Source organism: Balaenoptera musculus, chromosome 2 (assembly GCF_009873245.2).
Source record: "Balaenoptera musculus isolate JJ_BM4_2016_0621 chromosome 2, mBalMus1.pri.v3, whole genome shotgun sequence".
In the NCBI taxonomy this organism is placed as follows: domain Eukaryota; kingdom Metazoa; phylum Chordata; class Mammalia; order Artiodactyla; family Balaenopteridae; genus Balaenoptera; species Balaenoptera musculus.
The window spans coordinates 89,957,828-89,969,111 of record NC_045786.1 but is presented as its reverse complement, the minus strand read 5'-3'; the positions used below and the strand labels follow the sequence as shown (position 1 = coordinate 89,969,111).

The 11,284-nt window shown below is 40.2% G+C and overlaps 2 protein-coding genes across 5 annotated transcripts in view; one reads left to right on the top strand and one right to left on the bottom strand.

Annotated features, from left to right (window-relative positions):
- STARD9 (StAR related lipid transfer domain containing 9) overlaps window positions 1-11,284 on the top strand; it is a 130,507-nt gene that overhangs the window by 51,696 nt on the left and 67,527 nt on the right. For all 4 annotated transcript variants that reach the window (XM_036844333.1, XM_036844332.1, XM_036844331.1 and 1 more), the window contains exon 4: window positions 9,899-10,015. In XM_036844333.1, the coding sequence (XP_036700228.1) occupies window positions 9,899-10,015 (117 nt within the window). The remainder of the gene's footprint in view (window positions 1-9,898; window positions 10,016-11,284) is intronic.
- LOC118890922 (voltage-dependent anion-selective channel protein 1-like) lies at window positions 8,472-9,729 on the bottom strand. Its single transcript, XM_036844348.1, is given in 2 exon segments — window positions 8,472-9,389; window positions 9,391-9,729. Coding segments are annotated over 2 exon segments (849 nt in total). The 5' UTR covers window positions 9,712-9,729; the 3' UTR covers window positions 8,472-8,861.

Below are 11,284 nucleotides of genomic sequence, written 5' to 3'. Positions count from 1 at the left end.
CTCACGGGCCCAGCTGCTCCGCGGCATGTGGGATCCTCTCAGACCAGGGCTTGAACCCGCGTCCCCTGCATTGGCAGGCAGACTCCCAACCACTGCGCCACCAGGGAAGCCCCTGAACTTTTTACTAACTCTGTGGTCATTGTAGATCGAGACAGTATTTCAAATGTCTTTCAGATCTCCCACAGCGACCATGCAGTGCTAGGGCCCTGTTAGGAATTTAATAAATACTTGTTGCCGAGGTGAAGAGAAATCCAGTTCTGGGACCTGCCCGTCTCAAAACTGTTTTCTTTCAATATAATAAAAAAAAGAAGCAGACTCACAGATATAGAGAACAAATTAGTGATTATGGGGGTTGGGGCGGCATATAGGGGTGGGGGGGATGGGAGGTACAAACTATTGGGTGTAAGATAAGCTACAAGGATGTATTGTACAACATGGGAAATATAGCCAATATTTTGTAATAACTGTAAATGGAATGTAACCTTTAAAAATTGTATAAAAAATTTAAAAATTAATTAAAAATTAGAAAAAGAAAGACTGGTTTCTTTCAGAATAATGATTCTTCTCACTCTTCATTGGGTATAGCATAGGTTCCAGTTGGCCTTGTTTATCTTTACCTGCATTTCAAAATTTCTGTTGTAGTTTCTTTCTCCTCCTGTTCCTTGGAAACTGTTTAAACAGCAATTTCCATGGTATACATTGCGTGGACATACATATATGATATGAATAAATATGGGAAATAAATCTCTCTGTAGTTCACAGTGTAAAGTGGAGAAACCAAATCGAAAATCTAGTTTCATCTGTTCAAAGTCAAATATAGGCCGTTGCCTGTTTTCTCTGGAAAAATCTGCTACAAAAAACCAGGGGCAGGACCCAAATGATGTTGATTAACCCCTAGCTGGGCTTACAGTGGGAATGGACTGTGAACATTTGTACTGGGCAGAGACCCAAAGATCAGTGACCTGCAGTGGCGTTGAGGGACTGGCCTGACATTTATAAAGAGTGGACAGCATTTCCTGATACTTTGTGGGGCTGTTTTGGCAAAGCTGGCACAGATGAGGCTTTCTTTCCCTTCCTAGATACCTTGTTTGCTCTTTGGGTAAGCTATAGCCAGGTGGACAGTGGGTCCTGGGCTGTGGCTTAGATAGACTTGGATACCTGATGGGTGGGGCTATAGCATGCTTTCCTACTGAGAAATTAAATAGAATTTTAAATTAAAATATTTAGTTGTCTAATTATAAATATAGGGAAAACTGTACTTATGAGTATCATAAATAACTATAGTAAAATAAAAAATAAAAACAATTGGGTTCAGTTAGTATCCTCATTGTATTCAAGTATTCCTAATTACTATAGTTACATCAGAATTTAAGACCTGAAAGGGACATTAGATATTATCTAGGAATAGAACAAAAGTCTGAAAGAGTAAGCTGTACACCAAAATGTTAACAATGGTTATCTCTAAATGGTGGGAGTATTTTTATCAGCATTTTCTGGGTTTTTTTTCTATTTTAAATATATTTATTTATGTAATAAAACATTATAAGAATACTTCTCATGGTGAATACTCAAATACTGATCCTTGTCAATAAAGATGACATCTATTACTGCATTAAGTAGCAGTGTTACTAAAAGGGAAAAAAAAGTCTTCTAGTACAATTCTTTTAACAGTGGAGTTATAGACCAAGAGAGATACGTGATGTTTAAAATCCATTTAAATGGAATACATCATAGAATTTAAAGCTGTTTTCTCATAAATATTTCTTAGGTAAATTAACAAAAACTGGTGAAGAATTTCTTTTCTGTGTGAAAATCAGTTTATAATAGCAATTTCATTTTATAATAGAAATGTATGGGTCAAAAGGTACAAATTTCCAGCTATAAAATGAATAAGTCATGGGGATATGATGTACAGCATGGTGACTATAGTTAATAATACTGTATTGCATATTTGAAAGTAGCTAGGCGGGTGGATTGTGAAAGATCACAGCAGGAAAAAAAAATTGTAACTATGTATGGTGATGGATGTTAACTAGATTTATTGTGGTGATCATTTTTTTAAAAATTATTTATTTATTTATTTATTTATTTATTTATTTATTTATTTATTTTTGGCTGAGTTGGGTCTTTGTTGCTGTGCACAGGCTTTCTCTAGTTGTGGCGAGTGGTGGCTACTCTTTGTTGAGGTGCGCGGGCTTCTCATTGCTGTGACTTCTTTTGTTGCGGAGCATGGGCTCTAGGCGTGCGGGCTTCAGTAGTTGTGGCACGTGGGCTCAGTAGTTGTGGCTCACGGGCTCTAGAGCGCAGACTCAGTAGTTGCGGCGCATGGGCTTAGTTGCTCTGCGGCATGTGGGATCTTCCTGGACCAGGGCTCGAACCCGTGTCCCCTGCATTGGCAGGCGGATTCTTAACCACTGCGCCACCACGGAAGCCCTGTGGTGATCATTTTGTGGTATATAGAAATGTTGAATCATTATGTTATATACCAGAAACTAATATGTCAATTATACCTCAATTTTTTAAAAAGCCTGGGAAAAAAGAGAAATGTATGAAGCCTTTCTGTGGGCAAGTATTAAGGGTTAAGAACTTCATGTATTTTATTGGCTAGGTAACCTCTCTCTCAGTTACATGATTTTCATACTTATAGAAGGGAAAGAATGATCCTTAGGCCCTAGCAAAACCGATAAGACATGAAGAAAGAGTTAAAATTTCTTTTTACGTTAATGGTTTCTGAAGATTTTTTAGAAATGAATATTTAATAGGATGGAAGGTAGAAGTTTTTTGAAAGCTATCTATGTGAACTTGGGGCATATTAACTATGGTGTCTGTATTCGGATATCTGTTTTCCAAAAGTCCATGGTTCTTTTAAAGTACATGGGAGTACCAGAGAGAATGTTAACTCTTTTGAGTACTCCTTATACCAAAAAATGGAAAAAAATAAAGTGTAGTAACAACAGCAACAAAAATTAGCGCAGTAAAGTGCTTACTTTGTACCATTGTTCTTAAAGTTTTACATGTATTTACACAGTTAATCCTCTCAAAAACCCTGTGAGTTTTAGGTGCTTTTTAATCTCCATGTCACAGGTGAGGAAACTGAGGGAAGGTTACTTGCCCCAGGAACCAGGTTCTGAATCTATTAAGTTGCGAAGCCTGTGTTCTTAACCATTAAACTATAAGTGTAGCTGTTTAGAGGAAGGCAAATTATTCTAAGCCCTTTCCCCAACTCCAGGCCCTATTGTTATATTTTGTACATGAATACTCTCTTCAAATAATAGGCCCTGCACCCTAGTTTTCTGTACTGCTGCCACAAGTTTGGAGATAGGATGGGTCAGTAGATCCAGAAATAGTACCAGCTGTACCTCACGGTCTCTGTGTGATGAGAAGTAAAAGTAAGTACAACTCTGGGCTACTTGAGGTTTTCCTAAGCAACTAACAGCATTAGTGAAAACATATGTTTGAATAGTTTCCAGAGTTGTCTAGAATTATTTTCCAGTTTAAAGATGCCTACTGACACACGGTTTTTAGATTTATTTTTAACTAACATTTTTCCCTCCTTGAAATGTCCCTCTTACTTCTCACTTATCAACAAATTTTTTTTTTTAATAGTTATTTATTTAGGCTGTGTCAGGTCTTAGTTGCAGTACGCGGGATCTTCGTTGCGGTATGCGGGATCTTTTTTAGTTGCGGCATGCTTGTGGGATCTAGTTCCCCGACCAGGGATCAAACTTGAGCCCCCTGCATTGGGAGCATGGAGTCTTACCCACTGGACCACCAGGGAAGTTCCAACAATTTCTGATACCTGTATTTGAAATCAATATTTATTTCATCATTTTGAACCCTTTTTCATCCTAAATTGAAATCGCAGTTTTTTTTTTTGTTGTTGTTGTTGTTATGAGTCTACTTGGGACTCAGAGAACATGGTATACAATAGAAAGAACTACAGAGCTACCAAAAACAAGCAAACAAACAAACAAAAAATCTATCAGTGAAAAGTTCCTTTAGGAAAATACAGCGCAACCATTATTCTCGGACCTTAAACAGTCATCATGAAATCTCCAGAGACATAGTTGATTCTAACTGCTTTTGAGAAGGGTATGTCTGTTAAATGTCACTGATATCAGGGAAGTCCATTCCTTGAGATTTATCTTGTGGATCTTCTTTTTAAAAGATAGACTTTATTTGTTAGAGCAGTTATAGGTTTACAGAAAAATTGAGCACAAAGTGCAGAGAGATCCCATATACCTCCTGCCCCCAAACTATCAACATTGCACACTAATTGTGGTACATTCGTTGCAGGTGGTGAACCTAGATTGACTGATGTATCATCTAATGTCCATAGCTTATATTAGGGTTCATTTTTGGTTTTGTTCATTCTTGGGTTTGACAAATGTATAGTGACGTGTACACCATTATAGTATCGTAGAGAGTAGTTTCAGTGCCCTAAAAATCCTCTGCACTCCACCTGTCATCTGTCCCTCCCCCAACCCCTCCCAATCACTGATCTTTTTACTGTCTCCATAGTTTTACCTTTTCCAGAAATTCATATAGTTGGAATCATACAGTAAGTAGCCTTTTCAGATTGGCTTCTTTCACTTAGCAATGTGCATTTAAGTTTCCTCCATGTTTTTTCATGGCATGATAGCTCATTTCTTTTTAGCACTGAATAATATCCTGTTGTCTGGATGTACCCCAGTTTACACATTCACCTATTGAAGGACACCTTGGTTGCTTCCAAGTTTTGGCAATTATGAATAAAGCTTCTGTAAACATCTGTGTGCAGCTTTTTGTGTGGATATGTGTTCAGCTGCTTTGGGTAAATACCAAGGAGCATGCTTGCCACATTGTATGTTAAGAATGATATGTTTAAATGGAATATTACTCAGCCATAAAAAGAAATGAAATTGTATTTGTAGTGAGGTGGATGGACCTAGAGTCTGTCATACAGAGTGAAGTAAGTCAGAAAGAGAAAAACAAATACTGTATGCTAACACATATATATGGAATCTAAAAAATAAAATGGTTCTGAAGAACCTAGGGGCAGGACAGGAATAAAGATGCAGACGTAGAGAATGGACTTGACACGGGGAGGGGGAAGGGTAAGCTGGGATGAAGTGAGAGAGTTTCATGGACTTATATATACTACCAAATGTAAAATAGATAGCTAGTGGGAAGCAGCTGCATAGCACAGGGAGATCAGCTTGGTGCTTTGTGACCACCTAGAGGGGTGGGATAGGGAGGGTGGGAGGGAGACGTAAGAGGGAGGAGATACAGGGATATATGTATATGTATAGCTGATTCACTTTGTTATAAAGCAGAAACTAACACACCATTGTAAAGCAATTATACTCCAATAAAGATGTTAAAGGAAAAAGAATAATATGTTTAGTTTTGTAAATAAAAACACAAAAAACAAAAAACTGGCAAAATGTCTTCCAAAGTGTCTGTACCATTCTGCATTCCCACCAACAATGAATGAGACTTCCTATTGCTCCATATCCTTGTCAGCATTTGGTGTTGTCAGTGTGTTGGATTTTGGCCATTCTAACAGGTGTGTGGTGGTATCTCCTTGTTTTAATTTGCAACCCTAATGACATATGATGTTGAACATCAAAAATTCTGGTTCCTAGATTCAGTTGCCCTTAGGAAATGGGTATTGCTAGGGATTTTGGTTTGGGCTTCAGGTGTTGTGAGTCCCAATACAGAAGCATCCAGTGGACTATCCCCTATCTAGCGAATCCTTAAAAAGACTGGAAGTGCTGTGTCACATAAAATTAACCTGTCTGTTGAATGCTTTCTTCTATTTATATTCCAGAAAAAATAAAGTTACACTGCTCATCTCTCCTCCTGAACTGGACCCTCTAGCTTTAGATTGCCTTTTGGTGATTTATTTTAGCCTTCAAACTGTTCTTGGTATTCATATTGAGCTGTTTCCATCTGCTTCATTATAATACCACAGTCAGAGTGAACCACGGTGTCATCTGGCTCTGTTGTGCTCTGTTTAGGGCTGTGGTTTTTCCTAGAATTTATGAAGAGCTAAGCCTCACAGTTCTTGAAGAATGGAATCTTAACTTTCTACCAGTTCCACATTTGGAGGCTACTAGTTTTGCTTGTTCACATCTTTTACTGTTGAGTGAAAATGGTATCTTCAAAGATGTTTTTCATAAAACCTGCAGGTGATTATTTGAATTTGGATAAAGACATGGGCAGAGTAACATTCTGTTGTCTTCCTTTACAATCCACTGAGCTCATTCTGCTCTGGTGTGTGAGTGGTGGGAAGAAATAACACTTTCACTAGATGTGGCCTTGCTCTGTCTGCACCTCTGTTTCCACTTTCTGCTGGAGCACTAGAAAGAAAGGTTGAGTTTTGGGGAACATTTCCAACTAGTAAATGGGTGGCAGCCAACTCAAGTGGTCTGGTGAAGAGAAATAACCTCTCCTTCCTTCGGTCCCTGGGAATTTTACCAAGACAGATGTCAGAAGGCAAAGAGAACTCTGCCCAATTTTCAGCTTTGCTAATATAGAGGTGAATGAATGGCGAGTACAGAGCTGGGAGGGAGATTGGGGAATGGGGTGGGAATGGTCCAAGGTCCAAATCTTTCACCACTCCCTGGGTTATTTTGGCCCTATGCCTGAATATTAGAAGCACTAAAAAACAAACAAAACATAAATAGTTCATTGGTCAAGAAGCATAACTATAGCTGCTAAAACAGAATAGGGTAGTATGGTCTTAGGTCAGCAGCTGCTATCTTCGTTCCTGTGGTCCCTAATTACGTGTGTTATCTCACTTAATCTTCACAACAAACCTGTGATATAGTTACAAAATATCCACTTTACTGGGAAAGAAACTGAGGCTTACAAATTTTAAGTAAAATTTTGTGGGACCATACAGATTTGTATGGTCCCACAGCTATGAACCATAAGAACAATATTCCAATTTGGAACCAATTTGGAACCGTATCAGGAGATTCACAGAATTTAAGGGAAAGTAGAAAAATGAGCAGGAAACCATGGGGCCCTAGGTGGCAGGGAAGCCAGGCAAAGCCATATCACAGAATAGTCTGATTTGAGCACCACACTTGGCACTTGTACATTCAGGATGTAGTACTGATGGACTTTCGATGCCAACAAGGAGAATTTATTCCTTTGTTTTTGTGTCATTCTTTGAAAATTCAAGTGCAAGCACCTAGTTGGCAGGCCTCATTTCACATGTTCGTGTTCTAGCCACCAGGAGGTGGAGAGGGTTTCCTGGACCATTTGGCTTCCGTCGGGGAGGGTTGGGCCCTGCTTCCGACCAAGACTGACACAGTCAGGTTCCCCCCTCAGATAGGAAGAGTATTACAAAGGGTAAATGCCCACCATACCAGCTGTGTATGCAGATGTCCATGTGGCATTCTGCTGAGGACTGGTTCAGCTGGAAGCTATGCCTTCCCCATAAGCCAGGCTGTTTTGTCCTGAGCCTGGGGTCTGCCTGACAGAGTCCAACAGGACTTTCAGACACTACACAAAGTATAGGGGTTTTCATAGGAGGACCTCTGGCTGTTTCTGATTCATTAAAGCTGACCACTACAGAGATGAGTGATGGTGGAAGCAGTCAGCTGTTAGGATCAGTTTGAAGAGGCAGCATGTAGAAAAGGGCCCCATAGGGAAAACTCCTCCCTAACTTCTGGACTTAACTGATTCTCAGTGTGGTGTCTTGAGACCCTGAATTTGTGTGACATGTTACTGGGCAGTATTTCATTGTAGCTTTACCTGATTAACCATATTAAACTTTTTTTTTTTTTTGGTAATGGGAAGGAAAAAGAATTAATGTACATGGTTTTTCTTTACTAATTTGCTTGCATGTCTTTGCCCTTCTCCCAGACTCTTTTTGCCTTAAGGTTAGGGACCATATATATCAATTTTGTGTCTTTAATGTCTAGCCTTGTGCCCGGCATACAAGTAAGCACTTTGAAAAATATTTGACTGACTGACTGAATGAATGAATTTTCCTTAGCAATCTTTTTTTTTTTTAAGGTTTCAATATTTTATTCAAGTTTTATTTTAAGTGATGTTAATTATAGCATTTGAAGGAGAGGAACTAATTCCACATGAAATGGAAGACTCTAAAACGTACCCATTAAACTGCTAAAAAATAAAACTGAGTGGCGAGAATACAACAGAAGTTCAGTTTAGATTCAGAGTGTTGTCACCATGTGATTACAGTTACAGAGACTCTTCCCAGCTTGCAGCTGGAGCTCTTAGAAGCTATTTCATACTCTGCTGCAAGGGCAAAAAAACACAACATGAGAAAAAACACAATTAAGTCCTGAATTATTGGCTTCATCTCATCCGCCTTCTCCACCCCAAAATGGCACAAAAGAAACAGCTACCACGCCCTGCAGACTACTTTTGGTGTAAAAGAGGTGATGGATTGGGGTGGAAAAAGTCCCTGCCTAAAAAAGTCCCTTTCAGGTAAGTTTGTATAGAGCCTCTCCTCAATCAGGGTAGGAAACCAAGGTTCAATTCTCAGGAAGTCACAATTTCATTCATTTACTCAATACGAATTTACAAATTACAAAGTGCCTGCAAATTATCAACTTCCACTTGCAGCCATTTCTAGGTAAAAAAGAAACCTGACATCTCTAGAGGGGCGAGCAAGCTCCCCCTCAAGTCTACAGCTGAAAGGACCTTTTTTGAAATTGGGTTTCTTCTGTACCTCTGCAAGGGTTACACCTTAAAGCTGAATCATCTTTAACCTGGAAGTCTAACATGATATTTAGCGATACTTGCATCCCAGACATACAACATTAAAAGGTACACTAAATTCTGAAGGTAGCTATGCTGCAAAATAGTTTAAAATTAAACGATTGTACAGTTTTCATTTATGCTTGAAACTCCAGTCCTAGACCAAGCTTGTGGCCACCAGCGTTGACATTCTTGCCATCCAGCAGAGCTGACAGTGTCAGTTTGATACCTGGCTTTAGGGTCTGAGTATATCCTAACCCTATCAGGCTGGAGCTATTCACTTTAGCCAAGAGGCAGGCGTCAGGGTCGATCTGGTACTTGGCTGTTATTCCGAAGTGAGTGTTACTGTTTCCCGTTGTCCAGGCCAGATTAACAGTAGTCTCCAACTTGTTCACTTTCTGATAAGTGGAGCCGCCAAACTCTGTCCCATCACTTACATTAGTGTGAAGCTGGAACTCATCCATCTTGTAGCCAACCGCAACGTTGCTCTGGGTCACTCGAGACTTTGCGGTCTCAAAATTCACCTGGTAGCCAGCCAGCCAGCCCTCATAACCCAGCACCAGAGCACCCCGGGTGGAAGGCCCGGCAATGTCGAAATCGACGTCACAACCCAGGTTGATATGTTCCCACTTGTACCCTGTCTTGATTTTAGCATTTTTTTTCCCCAGTGTTTGGTGAGAAGGATGAATCGAAGGTCAGCTTCAGGCCACGTGCCAGCTGATCTTCCACAGTAATCTCCGTGCCCAGCGTGTTGTCGGTGTTCCATTTCTCCATAAACTTTAGACCATATTTGGTCCATCTGTACTTGGTTTCCAGACTGCCCGTCACTTTGGTGGTCTCGGTGTTGGCTGAACCTGAGCTTGTAAATTCCAGTCCATTCTCAGATTTTGTTTTCAAATCAACTTTTATTAAGCCAAATCCATAGCCCTTGGTGAAGACATCCCTGGCAGATTTGCCAAGATCAGCATATGTGGGAGGCACAGCCATCTTCTGCTCAGAAGCGGTGGCAGTCAGCAATCTTTTTTTGAAACTGAATTGATTCTCATAAAACAGTGGGGAACTTACAGTCATGGATGTTTGAAACATTTTATATTATTTTAGGTTAAAAAATAATTTAAGAGCTGCTGTGGGAAGAAGGACCAGAGTGACATGCCCTCTATTTTTATTGTTATAGGTGTTCCGGGATTTGGGGACTGAAGTACTGTCTGCAGCTGCCAGAGGCTACAACATGTGCCTTTTTGCCTATGGGCAGACAGGCTCTGGGAAGACATACACCATGCTGGGCACCCCAGTGAGTATTGGCATTGGAATGTGATGTCTTCCTAAAGCCACAGCAAGCCTGAATCTTGCATTGTCCTTGCCACTGAGAGAGGATGTGAGTTTCATAGTCAGTCAACTTCAGTAAGATTTAATGGGTCCTATTCTATATTAAGAATGCGTTTCTTCACACTCACAGACTTAGAGAACAAATTTATGGCTACTGGGGCGGAAGGGTGGGGTGAGGGATAGTTAGGGAGTTTGGGATTGACATGTACACAGTGCTATATTTAAAATGGATAACCAACAAGGACCTACTGTATAGCACAGGGAACTCTGCTCAGTAGTATTATGTAACAACCTAAACGGGAAAAAATTTGAAAAAGAATAGATACATGTATATCTATAACTGAATCACTCTGCTCTACACCTGGAACTCACACAGTATTGTTAATCAGCTATATAACTTTTTTTTTTTATAGTTTTATTTATTTATTTTTATCTTTTTTGGTTGCGTTGAGTCTTCGTTTCTGTGCGAGGGCTTTCTCTAGTTGCGGCAAGTTGGGGCCACTGTTCATCACCGTGCGCGGGCCTCTTGCTATTGCGGCCTCTCTTGTTGCGGAGCACAGGCTCCAGACGCGCAGGCTCAGTAATTGTGGCTCACGGGCCTAGTTGCTCTGCGGCATGTAGGATCTTCCCAAACCAGGGCTTGAACCCCTGTCCCCTGCATTGGCAGGCAGATTCTCAACCACTGCGCCACCAGGGAAGCCCTATATAACTTTTTATAAAATAAAAAGTTAAAAAAAAAAGAATGTTTCTCAGCACTTCAATTGAAAGGTAAACTTTGAATAATTAGCCTCTCTTTATTACACCCTGAAGAACCTTAGAATTTTACAACTCCCTTTGATGTCACAGACCTTGTCAGTCCTTCTGAATTTCTCATATCATTTCCAAGTTCATCACCTGTAGCTTTTTAACACCTTTGGTGTAGACAAGTCCCAGACTGAGTGTTAAGTGCTGGCTAAGGCCATGTGGATATGGGGCTATGTGTGTGTTCGATCTGAGTGTTCAGAAAGAAGCAGGAGAACCAGCTACTGGGATGGGAGCTTTCAAAAGTGTGTAGGACTTATGAGAGCCTTCCTTTATCATGGAAAATTGGGAGGGTAGAGTTCCTTAAGAACACCTCTTTGTTTTAGGCTTAGAAGTACCCTGGTGAGATGAACTGGTAGGGCAGGTGACAACACCACATAGGGACATTCTCTAGGATGTTATTCCTCCTGGAAGATTATCCCTGCTGCCGTGG